The sequence below is a fragment of the Sitophilus oryzae genome, unplaced genomic scaffold, assembly GCF_002938485.1.
Source record: "Sitophilus oryzae breed Bouriz unplaced genomic scaffold, Soryzae_2.0 scaffold_1576_pilon_pilon, whole genome shotgun sequence".
Taxonomy (NCBI): Eukaryota; Metazoa; Arthropoda; class Insecta; order Coleoptera; family Curculionidae; genus Sitophilus; species Sitophilus oryzae.
Window position 1 is genome coordinate 8,987,351 of NW_022146254.1, and position 23,997 is coordinate 9,011,347.

General features: G+C 32.6%; 1 protein-coding gene across 2 annotated transcripts in view; it reads left to right on the top strand.

Annotated features, from left to right (window-relative positions):
• The window catches only part of LOC115879465 (sialin), a 106,234-nt gene that overhangs the window by 54,476 nt on the left and 27,761 nt on the right, over positions 1-23,997 (top strand). The window contains exons 1-2 of one of the 2 annotated variants that reach the window (XM_030896358.1): positions 18,758-18,828; positions 20,853-21,056. In XM_030896358.1, the coding sequence (XP_030752218.1) occupies positions 18,804-18,828; positions 20,853-21,056 (229 nt within the window). In that variant the 5' untranslated portion in view covers positions 18,758-18,803. Of the gene's footprint in view, positions 1-18,757; positions 18,829-20,852; positions 21,057-23,997 lie in introns of those variants that run through there. The other variant, XM_030896357.1, reaches the window with a different exon arrangement.

Here is a 23,997-nt window from a genome sequence, read left to right on the forward strand (position 1 = left end):
AGTTGCTAAGATAATCAAACATGACACCAACAATTCTTCTTAAGGCTTCATCCCTTTTATTTCGGTCCTTATAATCACTTATTTTATTATTCCATAAGCAAGGATGTTGTTCGTACGCTTCCAAGAACTTTATTATTAATTCAGTAGACCACTTTTATTAAACAAACGACATTTTTGGTGATGGAGAGGCTGGAGATGTATGGACGCTCGCTGTATTGCTTATACACAAACCTGGCGCCAAAAAGTACAGGAGCCTTGAACTTTACTGGCACATAAATTAGTGGCGCCACTAAACTTGCGCCAGTCGATTTTACAGGTTTCCACATACAATAAAACTCGCACCAGTTGAATGGCGCCTGTAATCCTTGCATGTGGAAACCCCGCTTTATAGTTTCCGCTGTCCGGTTTTACTGTAGAGGACAGAGAATCTTGTTTCCTCGAAGGCTACAGCTTCGCAGATCTTGAAGATGTTACCGGGAAGCGTATTTACTAAATCTAATATAGTCCAACGTAAGTTACGCCCCAATTCAATTGTATTGGCCAATTTAAAATCTAATCCGTCACAACGTATCGTTTTAAAATCTAATTGAATACAACGCAGCCACAAACGTCTTACGAGACTTTTGACACATTAGGCTCCTAAATACGCACGGTTATAACGCCAACCTAGGAAACTCTAATTTGTTGCAGCGCAACCTCTGTTTATTTTCCTTTAAATAAGGCAGTTAATCTAATCAAAATAAGAATATTATAACATAACCTTCAATTGTTAGTGTCGGCGAGTAATGAGTATTGTTGTTATTTTGTTGACAAAACCTAATTCATTGCAGTACATTTTTTGGAGCCGCCAGTATAAAAGAGTATGAATACAATAATAATAAGGTGGTTACAATGGTCATCGAAAATAATACGATAATACGACCACCAGTAAACTCCATAAATTGACGCATGGTGTCATTGATGACGTTCAAAGCTTTTTATTTTGGACGACTGATATAGGTATACGTACACTAATAAATGATACCTGCTAGCTTTATTAATTAGGATAAACAAAGGAACTTTCTTGCAAGATTAAGTATTACAATACATAAAAAACAGTATTAATGAATTTTAGCATTAGGTATATTGGACATGATATTTCGCGCTAGGGAATGTTGCCTCTTTGCTGGTCTGCCACTTTGATCCCTTTTAGCACCACGCCTAGATCCAATGGCAGCATTTCTTCTGGCACGGGCAGTTGGTTGCACTTTTATAATCCCTCCTTCTCTCAATGTCGATCTATTTATTGCAAAAAACGATTCTAATTGTCTACCAGTGTTAATTTTTTTTCAATGCGTTGGTCAATTTCTTGATAAGGCCAATATTGCATGTTTGAGTTTCCGCTAAATTGGAGATTCTACTCAACTCTGATTTTAATTCAGCCACCGCTGTTTTATGTTCTTCGTTAATACTTTCTATAGAAAAAATATTAGCGAATCATTTTACAAATATTTAAAACAACTTACGTGTATTATTATTATTGGCCACACCAATTAAAACCTCTTGGGGTTGAAAACCCTTGACAAGCCTTATTTAAAGGAAAATAAACAGAGGTCGCGCTGCAACGAATTAGAGTTTCCTAGGTTGCATTATTTTTTATTGTTATTCTAAGGTTATAACCGTGTGGGTATTTAGGAGCCTAATTTCAAGCGTCTCGTAAGGAGTTTGTGGCTGCGTTGTATTCAATTAGATTTTAAAACGATACGTTGTGACGGATTAGATTTTAAATTGACCAATAAAATTGAACGGGGGCGTTACTTGCGTTGCACTATATTAGATTTAGTAAATACGCTACCGGGAAGCATTTTAACATTCCGGAATAGGATTCGGCACCCCCTCAAATTCTATTGTTTGATTTCAAACCTCTGGACTAATAAGTGCCGACACACATACCAAAATGTTGACCGATTCTGAAATCCAGGTGGGAATGTTGATATGTATAAATACTGAGTTACTGGTCAAAATGAAACAAAATATAAAATACAACGAATATTTTTATTTTTATAGCCATGGACATGCACTTTTGTCTCAAATTGCGTATAATTACAAGTTTTTTCGGCAGTAACTAAACTGCTAGTAAAGATAGAAACTTGCAGAATTCACGAGCCTGTGCCAGGTTTTCGTGCAACTTTGAATACCCTAACGAGATTTATATACTAAATAGGCATTTGTTCTATACAGGGTGGTCCTTTAGTACGTTCCGATATTTAAAAAGGTGATTATTTTGGTCAAAATGAGAATAAAAGTTCGTTTGAACATAGGTCCCAAAATACTTCGAATAGAAAAAAAAAACGAGTTTTGATAGTATTTTGAAAATTTATCGAGCTACTTTTGTGATACTATATACTTATTTAATATACCCTATCCAAATATTCTCGAGCAACCACACTCAAATGGCGATAAATATCATGAAAACTCTCTTTTTTCTGTAACTTTAACACCCTATATTTTAAAACCCAAGCATTTTGGGACCTATGTTCATACGAACTTTTATTCTTATTTTACCCCAAATAATCTCCGCTTAAAATATCGGAACGTACAACCACCCTGTGGAATGTACAAAACAGATGTTTGATATTTCGCGCTTTTTGTTGATAATACTTATAGGTATATTTTAGACACACTAAAAGATAGAAAGAAAAATTACGTAGAATATCTGACGGTAGTAAATTTTATTGGGGAAGTCATCCGAAACTTAGTGTAATGGGGAATCCCATACCTACTTAACATAACATAAATGATAAAATGGAAGAAAACATATTAGAATATAATTTTTTTATGCAAATTTTAATTTTCTACTAAACTTCAAACCGTACTAAGTACTTTATTTAGTCACCAGCACCGTGAGACTTGACATTCGCTTGAATTTTTGCAATGTTAGCTGCCAGATTTCGCTTTCGTTTTTTGGGTTTCGGCGCTTCTTTTGGTGGCCTACCAAGTTGGAGTCGTTTACATTATTTTTTGCACCAAGTCGTCGTTCCTGCTTTGCGTCGGCTAATTGACGTTGGCTGTACTTTCATAATTATGTTGGTCCTATGACGCAAGGAAATCGAGCTTCCGGCAGTATTTGAAAACGACTCCCGTGATTTTTGTTTTTATGGAGTTTAATCTTTTTATAACTTTTTGTTTGGTAGCATACGATGGTGCCAAAGCACACGATGTAAGCAAAGGCGTCAAAGCGCGCGCAAATTGGCAACATTCCGACCTGAACTTCAGCACCGCTCAATATTCTGGTTCTGGTTTCGGTTTTGGCACTTCGCCTTTGATTAGTCGAGAGGTTTGAAATCAACCAATAGAATGTGAGCAGGTGCCGAATCCTATACGGAATGTTAAAATGCTGCAGAGAAGACTATATTGTCGGTGAAATGTGATAAACTGCTAACTCCATTATTTCTAATTTTACAGGAGAGCAAAAAAACGGTGCAAAAAAATATGTACAAATGTATAGTAGGAAGTATTTTCATGCGATAATATGATAAAGAGATAAGAATTTTATTTGCTGGGGAACAATATAACTCAATATTTCGTGTTACATCATTTTTTTCAGACACAATAGGGAGATAGCAGATATTCGTCTTGCAGAAATAAAAAATAAAAATATACTTCTGGAGATAGCAACCTTAATGGTTTGAAATTTTGAAAATGGAATTGAATATTACCCAAACAGATTTAGAAATAATCAATTAAATTTAAAAAATATGATATTCATAACCATATATTTATAATCGCGTCGGTATAGAAGCAAAACATACAAGTCCAAAAACGAATAAATTTTTAATGCATTTTTAAAAAACTGAAGTAGCAGCATTTTGGACTTAATGAATATGAAAATAATTTAAAAATTAAACTTATATGGTAGAATCCTTTCATGCTTATCCTAATTTTTATACAACGGTAGTAGACCGAGCTTGGAAAACAAACGTGGAAAAACGTTGAAAAAAAAAACTGATCAGGTATTATGGAAATTCTTGTACAAGTAAGTAATGGTTATTTAAACTATTTAAGCACGCCGCGCGCCGATGAATTGCTCGTATATAGAGAATTTCGTTTTTCCCCTTACCCTTTACGGATAACCCGTATTTACAAAACGGATCTACGAAGGGTCGGAGTGGCCTTATTATATATATAATTATTAGGGGGGCCCCAGCCTTCGCGGGCCCCCTTTATGGTTCATTATTTATTCTTAACAATATTTGCTTTTTTGCATTGCATTATGGCATTTGCATTGAATTGGTTTACCTTGCATTAGGCTAGTTCCCTGATTTCTATACAGGGTGAGTCTTAATTAAGTGCAAATATTTTCAGGGCTGCTAAATTTCGATAAAAGAAACATAATATTTTCTCTTTACCGTTTTTTCAAGTAAATCCAAAACAACCAAGTTATTTCACTTTTAAAATTTCCAATTTTTTGCTATAATTTTGAGAATCATTGGTTTTTCTTTCTTGTAAATTAAATCTACTACCTATGTTGCCATATTAGAAACAAAGTATGTTTTTAAACTAAAAATTAAAAAAAAGTTAAAAAATAATCCAAATTTAAAAAAAGACAAATTCGCGCAAAAAACCTTTCTTGGGTCGAAATATACTACCCCTAAAAATGATTGCACTTATTTAAGACACATCCTGTATATAATAGGGAAAAATTGACCAAAACGTAAGGCGAAAAAATACGCAAAAAAATCCACACGGGCCCCTCCTTACATTGCCACCCGGGCCCCTTTGGCCTAGTGCGACTCTGGATCGACGTACTGTACTAAAGAAACATACGAATAAGAATCTGTTTGTTTGCTTAAGCATGATCGTAATGGAAATTACGGAGATAGCAGCATTTCGGTGGCTATTTCAGATCACTGGGAGTTAGCAGATATTGAGTTAAAATAGCAAATTTTCTTTAATGGGAAAAAATATATTTGCTTTTCCTACTTATAGAGTATTCTTTTCTCTTTCTAATGGTATAAAAAACGCATTAACGTAAAATATGGAGTTAGCAGGTTATCACGTTTCACTGACGATATGGAAAGCCATCCGTTGCCTCAATGCCACCGAATGGTTATAGGTAAACACTTAACAATCCAATTGTACCGTCTTAGGGTATAGAGTCTCAGAGTGAGTGGTATCAAAACAGTAATTCTGCTAATTGGAGTTCGACAAACGGTCGTAATCGCCACTTTAACCAACCAACCAACCATGAAGTGCATTTCATGGAACATATATACAAAGGCAAACATCTGTATATATAAAAATCGTACTAAAGTAGATAGCTACACAATAGAAATTCTAAAATCATGGATCTCGAGTTGGTAAAGATCATCCACGTTTCATTTAATGTATCGATATCATCATCATAATTTTGAGCTTATTCAACCATTTCAAATTGTGGTGTACCCTCCTTCAAATGTTTAGATACTCTCTTTGTAGTTGGGCCCATTGTTGTCCACTGTTGGCTATGCCGGTCCAAGTTATCCCTGCTAATTTCCTAATATCATGGTCCCATCTTAGGTTAGGCCTTCTTCTGGGTCTCTTAATCCCTCGTGGGTACCATGCTGTAATTTTTATGGTCCACCTGTTGTCCGTCCTTGCCAGGTGTCCTGCCCACTTGAGAGATTTTATTATATGGATGACATCTATTACCTGGGTCGCTTGTCGTATCCATTCTATTCTTTTACGGTCTTTCTTGGTTATTCCCAGCTCTGTTCTTTTACGCTCTTCCTGGGTTATCCCAATGTATCGATATATCAATCTTTTTTGCGATCTCTAATTGTTGGTAATTTTAATATTTTGTCTGTTTTAGCATTGATAATAAGTATTCTCAGTAAATACTTCTGCCTGAAATCAGTTTTAATTTTATAAATAATTGATCAATTAGTCTTTGAATTGGTACCATGTTATCACTATTCTGTGAAAATATGGTTGTTTGCTTGATATTTATTAAATTTATTACATTCAGCGTAAAATTGGAATAACCCAGCCTTTTAGTAGTATTCGTTCGTAAATAATATTTAATTTGTATATGAAGTTCACAGAGAAATCCGTTATACATACCTTTAAAAAACTAACAGTTACTATTATTCTAGACAGTAAATTTTAGTAACAACGGAAATATATTATTATTACAGCCATCGCCACATGATACGTAGATCGTTGGTTCCATTGTTGACTTGAGTCTAATAATTAAATAAATAAATATCTTTATTTACGCAATAGGGACATATGAGTTATTTTTGAAAGTGGTATAAGTCCGATTGCTGGAAAGAAACGTTTAATGATAATGTGGAATGACCTTAAGGATAAAATATTATGTTAATTACAGAGTGTCAAAAAATAGGGTATCTAACTTTGCTGTTTGATTCTACAGACAAAAATAAAACACAGGGTCCCCCCCCCCTATGGACATATACCCTAAAACCTTCCCGAAGAAGTTATACCCCTCGAAAGGTTAAATAAAAATAATATATTTTGTTTATTTTTAAGAATATTGGTAAACCGTTTTTCCTGAAATTTGGTATCTCACACACATTTTAATGCCAAAGCGAATGGCGATTGTGAAAAATTCCGTAACAGCAATCAAAGGGTACTTTCCATTAAGGTAGATAGTACTACTGGTGGTACTTCTTTTATCCTTATAGATACAGTAAATTCAACAAAAGATATAAAAACTAGAACTTTTTTACGTAAAACAGATGCTCTTCGTTTAGTTCGACAATGTGAACGGTTTTCAAGATTTAGCGTTTAAAGGTTCCGATTAGGGCATTCAATCCCGAAAGAAATGTTCAATCCCGGAATTATAATTTTTCGATCCTGGGATACACGAAAAAATTAATTACGTTGAAATTATATTATATTTTCTTTCTTAATAAAATTTTATTGAACAAAAAAAAAACATTAACATAAATTAAACGTCATTCCCATTACAAAACAACATAACATATAAGTTTATTTAATAAATAAAAACATTAAAAGGAACTAAAATATACATTTTTATTTAATTTACATATTACAGTTGGGGGTTGGAACCTTTGGTGTTACACAGCAAAATAAAACACTAAATCACCACAATACACCAAAAAACTTTTACTTTTACACTGGACGCGAATTTCGCTAACCATGCTAGCATCATCAGCAGATGATTTAAACTAAACTATAATCTTAATAATCTACAATTTGAGCGTTTATATACTCGCTCAGTGGGCACCGAGTGGGCGTGGCAAGATCTAGCCAACCGAGTCACTAGAGTAGTAGGAACAAAGAACTTGAAGGAATTGGACCGTTGTCTCTGTTCATACTATCTTTACATTTATTAAAGCATCAGAACATCTAAACTTGTTTTTTGAAAAAAAATCTTAAAAAAACAAGCTGATCAAGAGTATTATCACTCAAACTAGATCTGATTTTACTGCATAACATCCTCGCGACGGAAAATATAAGGTACATTGTTGCCATACATTTATGGTTGTTTATAAGCGCATATTGTACTATCATGAAAGACTTTTGTACGATTTAAATTAAGGAAAAAAATGTAATGATGAATCCCGAAAATCCTGGGATTAAATAAAAGGCAATCCCGGGATTTCGGGATTGAAAAAATGTTCGGGATCCCGGGATCCCGGGGTTGAATGCCCTAGTTCCGATGCATCGATTTTAGTATTAGAGAAATGATAAAATGTAAAGAAAAAGAAATGTTTAATAAATTAATCTCCTGATTTCGCTAATGCTAAAATCAATGCATCGGAGCCTGTAAACGCAAATATCTTGAAAACCGTTCACTGTTTCGAACTAATCGAAGAGCGCCATTTTTACATAAAAAAGTTCTAGCCTTAATTTTCATATATTGAAATTACTGTATCTATAATGGTAAAAGAAGTATCACCAGTAGTACTCTTTACCCTAATAGAAAGTACCCCTTCAGGGCTATTACGGAATTTTATTCGCTTTGGCATTAAAATGTGTGTAAAAGTACCAAATTTCAAGAAAAATGATTTACCAACCTTCTTAAAAATAAACAAAATATATTATTTTTATTTAACCTTTCGAGGCAGTAATTTTTTCGGGAAGCATTTTAGGCCCTATATGTTCATAGAAACTTTTTGTTTTATTTTTATCTGTAGAATCACCCACCGAAGTTAAATACACTATTTTTTGACACCCTGTATAGAGTGCAGTGAAATACATATACATTTTTTATTATCTTCACAACTTGACAATCATTATCAATAAAATAAAAATGTAATGGACTTATGGTTTTAAAGCTGTATGTCCTGGAAATTTTTATTCTAAAATTAAAAATTGGCAAATATTTAAATACGTAGATGAAGACTTCAATACGTGAAGATAAAACATCTCTCATATTCAAATATTACCTTTCTACATATCTGATCATATTCGTCTTTAGATTTACAGATAATCGCTTTATTTAATTAATTTATTAACGACACGACAGGATTAACCTGAGGTTAGATATACTACTAATTATCCTATAATTAGCATGAGATTGTATCATACTGGTTTAATAACTGACGCGTGTTTGAGCAATAAAATGCTATGGAAGATTGCTTTCAAACAATGCAAAAAAAACTATTAGGTATTTTTTCTCTGTCAATTGTCACATGGATTTGATCGAATCTTTGAATAAAAATATTAAGGAAGGGGAATATCTAATAACTTAGGTGATTAACCAACTGAAGCGCGATGGGGACCTATATTGGCCGTACAGTTCTAATTTTATTCAGAACTTGTAAAAATAGACTTATTAATTTGTCGTTTTATTTTTCGTTATCACTAAATACCGTATGATCGAAAAAAACGGCGTCTAGTTGGCTTGGAAACGAACATCGATTGTCATTCTATTTCATAGCCATCGCTGACGCCGTTTTTTTTTTCGATCATATTGTATTAGTACATAACTATTAAAATTGTTATATAATGATATATATTTCTATTAAAAATAGATAAGTTATTATAATTATTTAATAACACAAACATCAAATATTTTTACTGAAGCACGTAAAACGGGCCCCACATATACAATTTATCGTACTGCAGGTTGTACAACACAAACTTCAGGCAACCGGCGACCGATTGAACGACAGCTCGTATGTACTGTTGTCCACAAACTTAAACTACTAGTTTAATGTCTGTCGTACAATAAATTGCTTCCCAGTTGATTTTGTCTTGTTCGCCATGGCTTTGTGTTAGTCAAAAAGGACAATAGCTGCAATTGTGGTAGCTTTTTTAGTCGAAGATGAAAAATCCTCCTAAAAATTGTAATTAAATATTCCAAAGTAGCATCTGCCTTATTTATTTTAATTTTTCCAATAGATTCTCATAACATGCACTTCTTTAATTTTTGTTCAAGTATTCGTAATTTTTAACAAAGAATATTATAGTTTTAAGAACTCTCGTGTGGAAGCTTTAGTGATTTGTCATACGGTGGCGCTTTTGAACATAATCGAAGCCTGAAAATGCTAATATTTTAAATTTTGAGGACTACGCGCGGCGATATTTCGTACGGTGTTGCCAAACATATTTTATTTCTTTTATTTATTGCCGGTAATCTTCAAACTATTGTTATAACTTATCACTCTTCTTCTCTTCTTGGGGACTACGCAGATTTAACCCCACACCTGAAGTTATAAAAGGGGGAGCCTTAATTTTTATTGTATTTACAATAAAAATGACTTCATGTAATGTTTATACTTTATTCTCCAATTTTGTTTATTTCTCAATACATAACAACTAACAACACCATAACAACAAGCTACCCATAATTCTATGCTTCCAGGAAGGAGTTGTCAGCCTAGTTTTTGGCGCTATATTTAAATAATTCTTACAATAAGTAGTAAATAATAGTGAATTTTACATAAATGATCGGTTTGTAGAATGTGGAATGAGTAAGAGGGGGGTTAATCACCGCGCCCTTAAAAATCTACTGTGTCCCCCTTTTTTGAGTTATAATATCGTTTTTCAAATAAGTCCAAAATAACCGAGTCATTTTACTTTGAAAATTAAAAAAATATATTTTTGGTATATATTTTGAGAACCACACAATTTTTTCTGTTTTATTTTTTGTAAATTATTACCTATGTTGCCATAATATCGATATATTATGATTTTTAACTAAAAGTTAAAAAAAATTACAATTTTTTTTAAAAAAATACCAATTTTTTTTGTGAAAAAAACCTCATGGGCGTATTTCTGGGGTCAAAATATACAACCCCTAAAATATTTGCACTTATTTAAGACTCACCCTGTATAGAGAAAGGCATCTACAGGCCGAAAGTTTTTAGTGGACGCGTAGTCGCAGGCGCCACCTACACGCAACCAAACTTATATGGAATTATCTATTATTTTTCATAATTTTTGAGACGTATGAAAATGTTGTGTTTATGAATAAAACTCAGCCCTTGCCAATGGCTTTTAATGAAAAATAATCCATATAGCAATAAAAAAAAATCTGCTCCCAAAATAAACAAAAATTTTTGGTTTCTGAAACGAAATTAAGATTTAAATTTTTAATGGCCAAAAAGGAAAAACAAAAAGAAAATTGATAATTTTAATATTCCTTCTTGTCACCTCTAGCACTTATGCAAGCTTCTATTCGCGCTGGCATGCTTTTTATTAAATTATCAACGTTCTCTTGGGGTATGTTTTCCCATTCTGCTAATGCTGCATCAATAAGCTGTTCAAGATTTCCTGGATTGTTTCGACGAGCTCTAACACTTCTTTTAAACTAGTCCCACAAGTGTTCGATAGGGTTTAGATCTGGTGGACATGCAGGCCAGTCCAAAACTATGACACCTTCCATTCCAAGACATTCTCTAGTCACTCTGCTGGTATGGGGAGGTGCACTATCGTACAATAAGTTAAAATTATAACCAATTGTAGCTCTCCAAAGAGGAACGATTGGGTCTAGCACCAAGTCAACATATCACCGACCCGTTCAAATTTGTTGAAGAGTTGAATGAGTTGATGGAGTTTTTGCTCCTAGTATAATACCTCCCTAGAACATTATAGTTCCTTCTTTGTATCTTGGTACAGATTTGACAGCCTGAAGTCGCGCTCGTCTTTCTGAAGCTCTGAGAACCCGAATTTGATGGTTATCTGATCTTATGCCAATTCTGGTCTCATCCGAAAAAAGAACATTTTGTCAATTCTCAGTTGTCCAGTTTTGATGTTGAAGGCATCAATTTAATCGGTCAATTTTATTTTGCCGAGATAACTGTTGGATCCGTAACTCTCTCCTACTGTAAAATTCTCGAGCACGAAGCCTTTTTGTTATGGTTTCAACTAAAACATTTATGCCTGTAGCTGCCAGAAGTTGTCTTTGTAGCTCTGGATGAGAAGCATTGGGATTTATTCTAGTAATTTGGCCCACAACGCAGTTTTGTTATTCAGTTGTGACTCTTTGACGACTTTATCTGGTCCTATCCTTGATCCTTGTGTGTTCCTAATTACCACGTACCTTGCATATTATGTTTTCGATACAACACCCTGGGTAACGCCTCTACTATCTCTGCTACGTCTCTTTGGAGCATTCCTTGTTCGGTGAGAGCATTAATTCTTCCCCTCTGTACATCTCTTAATCCAACATAAGGCATTTCTTTATTTTTTTGGATTGAATAAAAAGTACCGGACAATCGTGATTTTACTACTGAACACAAAATTCAAAAGAAAATAAATCGCAGCAGTCGTTTATTCTTTATTATCATGTTTATTTACAACAAAAAGCCTTATCTTAAAGTCGTATACCAATTTTCATCCTTGCAAGAAATTTAATCAGAAATAAAGAGTGATTCCATATAAGTTTAGTTGTGTGTATATATACGATGGCCGTAGTAATCGGGTTTCTAACTATCAATATTTTAAACAAATTTTATTCAACTGTTATTGAATATAGCTAACAACATTATTATTCAGTTTGAAGGATACAGTCATTAAATACTATATGTATTTTGAAATTCTCCAGAGTAGAACATGGTGTGACAAATTCTTGTAAAATCTTTATCTGTCTAATTTTTTAAGACCTCTTGAATATTTCCTTTGTTTAATTCCTTGGTAGTGATAAATATTATTATATTTTTTTTGTTAGTAAATAAACAACCAAGGCCGATTAGTTAATACCGTCTAGTATATAATGCAATACTTTATTTGTATTAATACGATTGCGAATATACTAAAATCAGAGATAAATAACTTTTTACAGTATCTTTATGAAGTTCATGATGATACATGAAATATGTATGACTAAGCGATTCTACGACATATTTTTTCCATATTACAGACTTAATGTAAAGGTCATATATATAAGGTGATAATTGGAAAAGTAGCGATCGAGAATATTAAAATATTCCTTAGTCAAAAAATACTGTTAGGAAGATATGAAGGTATATCGAGGACTGGATGAGAAACCCAAAATTTGGAGCCTCATGAACCTATAATAGAGCATATACATATATCGTTTAAAGATATGAGGAGCAGACTTACTAAATGCATTTTGTCCATTTTTTAAGATTTTCAACCAAAAATAGCATTGCAAACTACATACACAGAGTTACAATATGATGCCAGAAACTACGTGTTAAATACATTTTATCCCATTCATTCGAAAAAAAATGGCGAAAATACCTTAGACTTTCTCTCTGCTGTATGTCCATTGGCGGTAGACAAACAAATAGAAATATGTCCTTGTGTGCTGTGGAGATACTGCTGTTTGTCATTGCCATATGAATAGTTTTTTGTACTAAAACTTCTCTATTTTTTTGAATAATACCACTTAAAATAATGAACGGAACTACGACTGGAGACCACGTAGTTGGGGATATACACAGTAAAGGACAGTCAACAGTTTATTTCAATTTTTTCAGATATTCAAAACCAGATTTTTCACCTGTAGGTTTACTATTTTTATGATTTTTTATCCAATTTTCAAGTATACTAGTTTTTCGGTAAGTTTCTTGCAAAACGCGTGGCAGTTTTGGTTTGTTTGCCAAAATTCGAAAAATGTACAAAATGCATCTAGAAAATCTGCTCCTCATATTGTTACAACGTATACGTTGAAGCGTATAACTGTTGTAAAACCAGAGTAGTAGATCGCCGAGTAGCGACAGAAACCGTCGGCTCTTTTGATGTGGTAGAACCAAATTTTCTTTCTCTCCCTTTTGACGTGTTTGGTAGATAGACTACGAATTTAACTGCTCAACTTATGAAGTGGTCCTATAAACATGGTATACACTGCTCATAATTTGAAGTGGAATTAATTATAAAGTTTTATACATATTTTTTTTGTTTTGTTTTATCCTTATTTCTAAATTTGAATGTGTAAAATATCTTACAGCTAATACATAATTAAAAAAACGATTCGTTGCCTGAGGTATACTTGAAATAAAGTATATAGAGATATTTGATAAATGGCAACAGTGGCAACTTCGCTTCTTTATATGACAGATAACCTACTTATTTCGCGCAGCCGCAAAGAAAATTGAAAACGGGACTGTCGCTACTCGTCGGTTTACTTTGGTAAAACTATACCGCAAATTTTGAACTGTTCAAATATTTGCTCCCCTATTGATTTTACAGCGAAGTCGTAAATAGATTTTTTAAAGGTTTATGTATGGTAAATACACATGCCAAATTTGAACAATTTTGGACCAGCCGATTTTGAGTAATTTAAGAAAAATTGCATTTATTTTTAAATTAAAACCGAACAGGTAACAATCAAACACCAGTCAAAAACTGACATACCTTAGGTTTACAAACTATGATTTTGTCATTGTCAACAGTAATTTAATTATAATCAATTATAATATTCAGGAGAAATTAACCGAAACATGTCAGATACATACACTGTCTCAGCTATTTCCCGGCGTAGTACCATTTTACCATGCTCACTTTTTCTTTATGCGAATTCCCCCCAACCATAAATGAGCGTAAATAATTAGATAGAAACGAACGAAGCTAAGTGTGCATTTTTTTGCTGTGTGGACTTTGTAACATTCGAATTTATAATTTGATTGATGCTTTCCAGGATAGTAAAATAATTTTCCGGGATCCGGGACTTTTCTAGATATTCTGGACGGCTTGCAAAGTTAGGTGACCAAGCCTATAATCTACTTAATAATAAACACTCTACATAGACAATAATTATTTACATAAGATGTTGCTTTTATAGTTGTGGTTTTGAATCCCATAAATTTACAGGCAATTTTCTGATATATCCTGTACAGGGTGGCGCCTCTCATACGCCGCGAAAGCTCTAAGGAGAACGGTAGTTTAGGTATATCGAAATTAAATTTTGGCAGCATATGTAGGTTAACTGAAAGCATTTTATAAAAATATATATAATCTTGGAAAATTTAATGTTCTTGAACCTTGTTTCTATATATCCTAATTTTTTTTTTTTTACTTTCTTGGGATTTAGGTTCGGGAAAACCGTTGATTAAGTTTTCATTTTGTTTTTCATTATCTTTATTTGGTTTTGAAAAGAAACAAACGTTTCGGCTAACATGATAGCCTTCATCATTGTTGGGTCATATATCAAAACAGAGTATCGAATATAGATAATCCAAAAATTACATATAAAATATTTACACCACACACCACATAATGTTTACTGCAGTTAATAAACTAATATAAAATTTGTCAAATGATAACCACATATTTTTTTAAATTATTATTCTTAACACAAATCTATCTACATTGACTATGGCTGAAAACGTACTTTAGCCATATCAGTAGGTACATTCTAGGAACCTGATCCAAATTTTTGGATCAAGTTTTAATTTGATATAAAGTACAATAGTTAATTTAACTACATATTAGGCTATACCGGGTAAATTCCAATTTAGGTACCTTTCATTTTAATTTAAAAAAATGTTCTTTATTTCTAGAAAATGGATATGTCAAAAACCTTACATTTTAGTCATCTACTTCTCTTATTTTTTTTTCTCTCACCTTTATTTTTCTCCCAGAATCTGAAAATTAATTAATATATAGGGCGTTCCATTACAAAAAACACAACTTGGATATGTAAGCAAAATAAATACACAGTTGTTTTGCATCATCAGCAGAATATTATAAATTAACTGGAGTTTATAATCATCTGCTGATGATGCTAACATGGTTAGCGAAACGCGAGTCCAGTGTAAAAGTAAAAGTGTTTTGGTGTATTGTGGTGATTTAGTGTTTTTATTTTGCTGTGTAACACCAAAGGTTCCAACCCTCAACTGTAATCTTTGATATGTAACTTTTTTTGGGGACACCCTGTAGAACTCTCTATATTTTTAAAAAGTGCTCTGAATTAACCTACATATGCTCACAAAATTTCATTTCATTACAAACTGTCGTTCTCCTTGGAGCGTCCGCGGCGTATGAGAGGCGCCACCCTGTATATTTCGGCACGTGTAGAGACAATATTTTTTTCAAAAAATAGATCTGCCTACGATCCATGCAAATATTTCGATTGTGTCGTAAAAGTACTCATCAATCAGCATTTCAAAAACTAAAATTATATGGGTCTTATTTTTAGATGCTGGTGGAAAATCCAAGTCGTAGTTTCCTTGTGTTTTTTTTTCTGCGTCTGAGCTTTTGTGTATTGAAGTTTTAGCGATTATACTAATGTATATAATAATGCTAAAAGATTTGCAAACACATATTTATTTGTGGTATGATTCACATTGATTATTATTGATTCATTGATTCTTATTATTAAAATCTAAGAACCCTTTTAAGTTTTTTTTAGTTATTAACTATTTTTTACCGGCGGATAGGGCCAGATGTACAAAGTAGTTCAGATTAGTCTTTGCAGCAAAAAGGACACATTAACTTAAAATTTTTCAATATCGTTACCTTTTGTAAATATTAAAAAAGTAATATATTAAATAGTTTAAATTAAGTAAATATTAAATAGAGTTCGAGGTAACAAATAACAAAAATCCAGTTGTTACCCTTGTTATCAGTATTTCTAAAACGAAATTATGTATGTATAAGTCTTTCTTTGTATAATACAAATTTCAGGAAACCTCCTCTCAACTATCGACAACTAATCACAAAACGATGAATAAACTCTCCTGCACTATTATTTACTTTATTTTTACTTTACTCGATATTTTTTATCAATATATTATGTCTTTAAAAAGTTGCCTTGAATAATTAAAATTTAAACATATATGTTTGATTACAATATGCAATGTCAAAGATATTTTAATTTAAATATTTCAATTTATATGATTCTTTATGCCCGGCCTACACGTAACGGTTTTACCTTTCAGTCTTGTCTGTTCAATAAAAACATACTATTAAGTAAAATCTTCAATGTAGACGAAATAACGGTTCGTTTTATTTGGACTGAATAAAGTTGGAAGCCTGTCTAGAGGTAGAACTGATAGGATCATTCAGTTTTACAACAAATGTTTTAATAACCAATAATTTACAATAAAATAAATGTCGTTTTGCTTACAGTGAAAAAATATAAATAGATTTATTAAAAATAATTATAATTTTTAATAAAAGAACTAATATTTTTGCATAATTTCACAAAGTAATGTAATTTTGCAAAATTGTTTAGAATATTGCCTAATGATAACGATTGTCACAAATAGCTTGCGTGTTTACAAATAAAATTCATAGATACAATTTTATAGTAAAATTAGTTGTTTTTTTCTTTTAAACTTTACTAAACACAATGCTATAAATTGATAAAACCGCAGGTAAAACTTCCAGTGTAAACGCGAGGTTTTAATCCGCCTAATTACCTGATAGGAAAACCGCGGTAATGCCATTCATCAGAAAGCAAAGTTTGAAAAACTTGAAAAGAATTCAACTAAATGGGAAAGACATACTGCTATCGCAGGAAGTCAAATATCTGGGAATAGCTCTGGACAGTAAACTTCTATGGAACCAGCAAAGCCACAACGGCACTGGCAATCGCAAAAGACTGGAAATAGAGGGGGCTATGCCCTAACATTTTGAGCTGGATGGATACCATGATAGGAAGACCCATGATTACTTATGGAGCAGTTACTTGGTACACAAAACTAAAGAAACGTACGGCAAGGCAAAACCTGTGCAAAATGCAGAGACTGGCTTGCATATATATCACAGGAGCCATAAAAACATGCCCAACCTCGGCAATTGAGGTCCTTCTAGAATTATGACCACTGCACATCGCCATCGGTCGATATGCCAATGCGACCAATGATTAGAATGGTCATTGACGGAAACAGTACTGGGAGGAGATTGTCAGTTCAAGAGTTTGGTATACCCTCAAAGAAAAAAATCCACTTCTCCAACTCCCAGTGATTGACATACCAAGAATGTACTTTGAGAAACACCTCACTGTAGTATTAAGCAATAAAAATGATTGGAAGAACGAAGCGTTTGCTCAGCAGGTAAAAGACCATACCATAACGTGGTATACTGATGCTTTCAAAACCAAAGCAGGAAGGAGTATTTGGGCTGAAAACTAAATACTCCGAACCAATGGGTATCTACCCCAGTATTCTACAGGCAGAAATCTACGCTAGATGCGTATAATTTAAAGAAAAAAGAACCAAGTAATAGCCATCTTATCCGATAGTCAAGCAGCATTAAAAGCGATCAAGTCAGTAACCCTCAATTCAAAGCTGGGCAAAGAATGCCTAGAGAACTTGAACAAATTAGTCAAAGAAAATAAAGTCCTCCTACTCTGGGTACCAGCCCACCAAGGGATAGAAGGCAAAAAAAGAAAACGATCTAGATAGAAAAGGAGCGAACACTCCACTAACTGGACCAAAACTGTTCTGCTTGCCAACTGGAAACCAACTTAAAACGAAACTCAATAACCTGGAAGACTCCATCCGTAACCAGGAATGGGAATCCTCCAATGGTCTGGTTTTTTTGGTGGAAATTTTTCAGAACTTACGACCGAGAAAAATCAAAGATTTTCCTTGATATAAGAAACAACAATCTTCGGATTGTCACGGGATTTTTAACAGGACACTGTCTCCTCAATTAACACCTCGGTAGGTTGAAGGTACTTCAATTGACAGGTAAAACATTATGTGTAGATGAATCTTTAGCTTAAAAACAAATGTATCGATAAAATATGTTTAAAATCGATAATAATTGAAAGGTTATTGATACTATAAATATAGCAACATGAAAATATTTTTGACATGCTTTGAATAACATACAACTAAGAAACAAAAATAATATCGTAATTATCTTGCAATACCAGATGTGGAATTCAAGTGTGTATAATAAATAACATATTTTTTATATTACATATATTATGCATGTATAGATATGCATATCGGAACGCATTAATTGATGACGTTTATTTGTACTATGACCACTCTGTGTAAAACATCAATACAAATTATTGAGAAATAAGAAATAACAAACAACAAAACCTTCCTATATTAACTCAAATCCATAGATGTGTGAAATAAAAAATATATCTACTCAACACAAAAGAATTTTAATAGCTAAACATATTTATGTACAAAATGTATATAGAACTGTATATAAATTAAAATATTAAAAATATAAACAAATACTAATTGCCAGTACTAGTAGCTGATATTATATTTTGATGTCCTTGTTGCTCTACATACTATCATGCATTACAGTTGGTAATCTTTGGATTTTGAAGAAATTAAGGTTGTTTCTGTAACTCATGTAGAATGTTGTATATAAGCAAGATGTAAATAAGACTGATCTTAGTAATTCGTTGAGCGTGTAACATATTTATATGTGGTGTTTTTCAAATTAAAAACCTTTTGCGCTTCGACATGGTGATAATTTACACAAAAATAGGTACCTATTTCATATCATTTATAAATATATATTTCAATTATAGGCATGAACAAAAAAAAATTGTCATTAACGATAGAAATTATTTTTTAAAAAAGTCCTTGGGGTTAGTCACTTAATAGTGGGTGGCTCGTAATTGTTTTTTGGGTAAATTTTGAAAAATTATCATATGAAACTGTGAATTATTTTTTATCCATCATATAATTTACTTGAGAGAATGGGTGATATATTAACATATATTTTTTAATAGATACAAAATATTTTATAAAACATTTTAGATGAATTCAACTACGGTAACGAACATAATATACAGGGTGCTACAAATTCGGGGTACGAGCATTGGTATCTGAGTAATCGTAATAGATACGAAGATGGTTAAATTGGGGCAAAGTGCGCCTTGGGATGTTCACCAAGATGCAGTCAACAAAGTTTTAAAAATTTCAAGGATTGCTGTGTATTTTGGAAAAAAATGGATTTTTTTGAAAATTAATTTTATTTTTTCCTGTCGTTACTTTTTAGAAAATCAAAAAACTAATTGCCCGTTCTCATAGCCAGTTGATTAGGGCTATATGATGGTATTTTTACATTTTTAAATTAGCTGATAATTTGTGAGATACAGGTACCAACTTAATTTTTTCAACTTAATTTCCCTGACATTTGAACACAATTTATTTAAACTAATTTGAAGTCCGGCTCTGTTTTTTTATTAAAACATTATTAATTTTTTATTAAAACAATTAAATCTATCCATCGTTACAATATTGATAAGTCTTCAAACTTAACAATGCCGTGGGGCAAAACATTGACTACGGAAAATCAAATGCAATAAAAAAATTAAAATAATATAATTATAATATAAACAATCAAATAATATCCCCGGAAGATGGATTGGAAATGGTAGAGTAGCATAATGGCCAACGAAGGTCCTGGACTTGTCGCTAAGGGGTGGGGGAGGGACATTACCTGACGTCATTTGTAAACGTGAAATCAATATTTTTCAACATTTACAATAAAGAGTACAAAATGCATTCGGAAGTATAAGAAGAAGATATGTTCAAAGAGCTATAAATAAAATTGAACGAATAATAAATTTGTGCAATAGGAAGAGGGTTGTAATCCTTTCGAACATGTAGAGCATTAGAAACTAGTTTGTAGAAGTTAATTTATTTGTAATAACTACGATTAATATTATGCTCAGATTTCAAATTCACAATACAAAAGTTAAAAATAATATCTTTAAATTGCCGACCTGGATATTATTTATTTGAATTTTTCAACTGGCTCGATTTCCTTATTCAATATTAATTAGCGCTGATCAATATTGTTGCGATAAATATAATCAGATTAAATAATTTAAAAGACCAGAGTCGGACTTGAAATTATTTTAAATAATAACCAAATAGTTTTGTTGTTGTTAAGGTACCCAAAACAAAAAAACTGTAAGGTGTGGCACATCATTGTACTCAGGAAACCGAGTTCTTTTAAAACCTGAAATAAAAAATGCAGGACCGTATTTAAGAAAATTAAGTTGGTCCCTGTATCTCACAAATTATCAGCTAATTTGAAAATCTAAAAAAACTGTCAGATAGCCGTAATAAAGTGGCTATGAGAATGTGCAATTAGTTTTTTTGATTTTTTTAAAAATTAGTAACGATAGAAAAAAATAAAATTGATTTTCAAAAAAAAATTAGTTTTTTTTTCAAAAAACTCAGCAATCCTTGAAATTGTTAAAACTTTTTTGATGGCGTCTTGGTGAATATCCCAAGGCGCAACTTTGCCCCAATTTAACTATCTTTGTATTTATTACGGTTACCGAGATTGCTAGTGGCAAACTAGTGGGGACATAACTGGGTCCATTTAGGATGTAACGATTTTTTTTAAAGGTGCATAATTAATTTTGGACGATGTTAGATAAATTCTAGTGATAAATGCGTAGAAGGAAAAATAATCACGATCCTAATAAAATAATTGTGAAAAATATTTTCTTAAAGATGCCTCACGATTTTAAGTGTACTTTTTATTTACAGATTTTCTGACATGTCGCCAAATACTCAACATAATGGTCATTTTGGGCTTTATGTTCAATTACATGTTAAGGGTGAACCTGACTATTGCCATTGTGGACATGGTAGAAACCAATACGACCAATATCACCAATACAAATTCTTCAAAAGGCCGAATAGATGATACCAAATTCAACTGGGATACTGAACAGAAGAACGCTGTCTTAGGTAAATTGATTTATTACTGTATATTTAAAAATATTTAAACTAAATAAAAGGTCCAGGGGGAAAACCTGATAAGCGCCAATTTCTTAATTTTAGGATTTGTCAATATTAAGGACTAGCAAATGATCTAACTAGCAAGTAGATCTAACTGCTCCCTACAAAATGTATAAACTCGGCAGAGCAATAAGTTGTTAAATCCTATGATATTATATGCCTAGTAAAAATATAGAATACACGGCAAGAAGCCGTGTATTCCAGCCGTCCAGTGTTCTCCTGTAAAATCAGTGAAATGGCGCTTATCATGTTTTTTCCACTGGACTCTTCAAATGGTATAAATTTGTCCAACGAATCAGTTATAATTTCGACAGACAACATTTGAAATATGACTGAATACACCAGTGGCGGCTCGTGACCTGTGTGACTGGGTAGGCGACAAAATTTTAGTTGTGTCTATTTGCCCCCCCCCCCCTAATTTACATAATACCCTAGCCAGTTTGTAAATATATGTTATCCAGGGACGTAGCAAGTCGAACCCGGGCCCTCGTGCAAGGCCACCAGCGGGCCCTTTTCTTTTCTGAATGTATTAACAAAAATATTAAACTACAAAACTATTAGGTACTTATTAACTAATTAATTTATAGTTATTTCTTTGCTGAAAAAAATCTACCTTTCTTGCCTTTTGATTGGTAAACAATGAAATTATTGTATTAAGATCCAAGTTTCTGGCTGTCTCGTTTTCTATTGATAAAATTGCCAAGCTGGAGAGTCTGTTTTGCGACATTTTATTTCTTATAAATAATTCTTAATTAATTTTAAGACTGAAAATGATCTCTCGGAAGTCGCTACGGATACAGGAATTGTTAGAAAATGGATAAAAGCACAGCAGATTTCTGTGAATGAACTGGAGATCATTTGATCGCAAATAACTAACTTCGCCAAGTCATTAACTGAAATGTCTGCATTTATCTGATCTTTGTAAACTCGCCTGAAACTTACAATTTCTTGCGAAAATGAATATGATAGATAATTGGAATAAAAGCTGATCAGGTTTTTAGATAGGAGGACCAAATCAGCATCAGAATGATCTCTCAGGACCGAAGGAAAAAGTACTTTAAATCTTTCAACTACGCTATTTAACCCTTTGAATCGATTTTCAAGTTGTGTGTCCTGTGTTCTTTAAAACTTGTATCAATTCCTCATTCACGATCTAAATCAGCTGCTTCACTTATAACTTCCTCGAAACTGTTCCTCATTTCTGCAATGTCTTTCTAAGCAGTTTCCAAACCGCGTCGGGCCCCTACCGAACCCCTGGTGCGCTGCACCACTTGCACCCCCTGTTGCTACGTCCCTGATGTTATCTCTGGGTTAAAAACATAGCTCAAAAATATTTAGAACAAAACTAAAGCAAAAATAACAGCATTCAACGTAATGACATAATGATTGACATAATGTACAAGTATAGTTTTTACTAATCTATTTTATCTATTATTTTTTTTATCTATTACTATGGAGTCACTATGGAGTACATCATAGAATTTTATTTTATTTTTATTTATTTACGCAAACTTAAAAATTGGTAGTATTGAGAGAAATAATAATTATGTTTTATATATTAAATTGATGAGTCGGTCTCTTAATAAAGAAAAGTCATTTATTATTATATCAGTAAAATCATCAGATTGTTGAAGAGCTGTGAAAAGATTTTTTTAGATTGAAAGTAAGGCGAGTGGCGATAAACGTTTATTTTTCATGGAATCTCTACTATAAATTTTAATGCATTTCAAACATGAAAAATGTCTCTCAACCCAAGTACTTGTAAATGGTATAGTAACAAACAAAACAAACAATTTGAAAGTCTCTGGAAATATATTTCCAGGATTATTCTCCTTAAATTATTTTATGCTCGAAATTATCATATCTATTATTAATACCTGCTATTTAATCATTAATTTATGTTGGTCAATAACATTTTTTGTTTGTTAAATCACTATTAAATGCGTTGGAAATTGGAAATGTATCAATATAACAAGTTTGTTAAATCAGATGTTAAATGCGTTGGAATTTTTTTAGGATTCTTTAAATTTCGGATCCTCAAGAGATAAATAAAAATAATTGACACATACGAGTACCTATCTGCAAACCTTACTTCTAAATGTATAACAATGTTATCTAATATTTCATAAAATAAAATTCGCAAAGATATTTGACTTAGCTGCTTTTATTAACATATCGAATTGAAATAGCACAGAGACTTTTCTGTAATATCTGTTGTATCGTCTTCTTGCACCGAATAAAATAACGCGCTTTTTTATTTTGGATTCTTTTATTTCTGTGGCGTGTTCTGAAATACAACCGGTTATATCATTTTTAATAATTTCAAACAAGCCCGAAAAAGATTTCCAATTTGCTTTAAACGTTTTTTGAATTTTCATATAAAAGCTTTAAATGCTACGTATAATGAATCATATGAAATATCCCCTTAACGAAATGTGATATATCTCCTTATGAAATATCCGTAATATCGTCTTAACATCTAAGCCTACCGAGCATCTACGACTTCATGCGAAGGCGACCGGAGATTTCGCCTAAGCCCCGCCTTAATATGTTATATTATTAACTCAGACTTACGTCGCGTCGCTAACGCACGATGAGTTAGACAGAGACAGAAGACTGCCGTACGTCGTGCATCGACTCTGATAGTAGGCGATGTACGGTCAAAATTATTTTGTTTTCTAACGCAGCGGCACAGTCAGCGGTCAGCGTACGCCAGCGGTAGTGAATATTATGTTGATATACAAGACCACACATATTAAAATAATATTGATTATTAAAACACACTTCCGTGTATTAACAGTATTTTTATGTATTGGCAACATTAATAGTAAATAAAGTAATGTAATAAATCGCTTAAATTCTGCCAAAATCTTAGGGTAGGCGCCGCCTA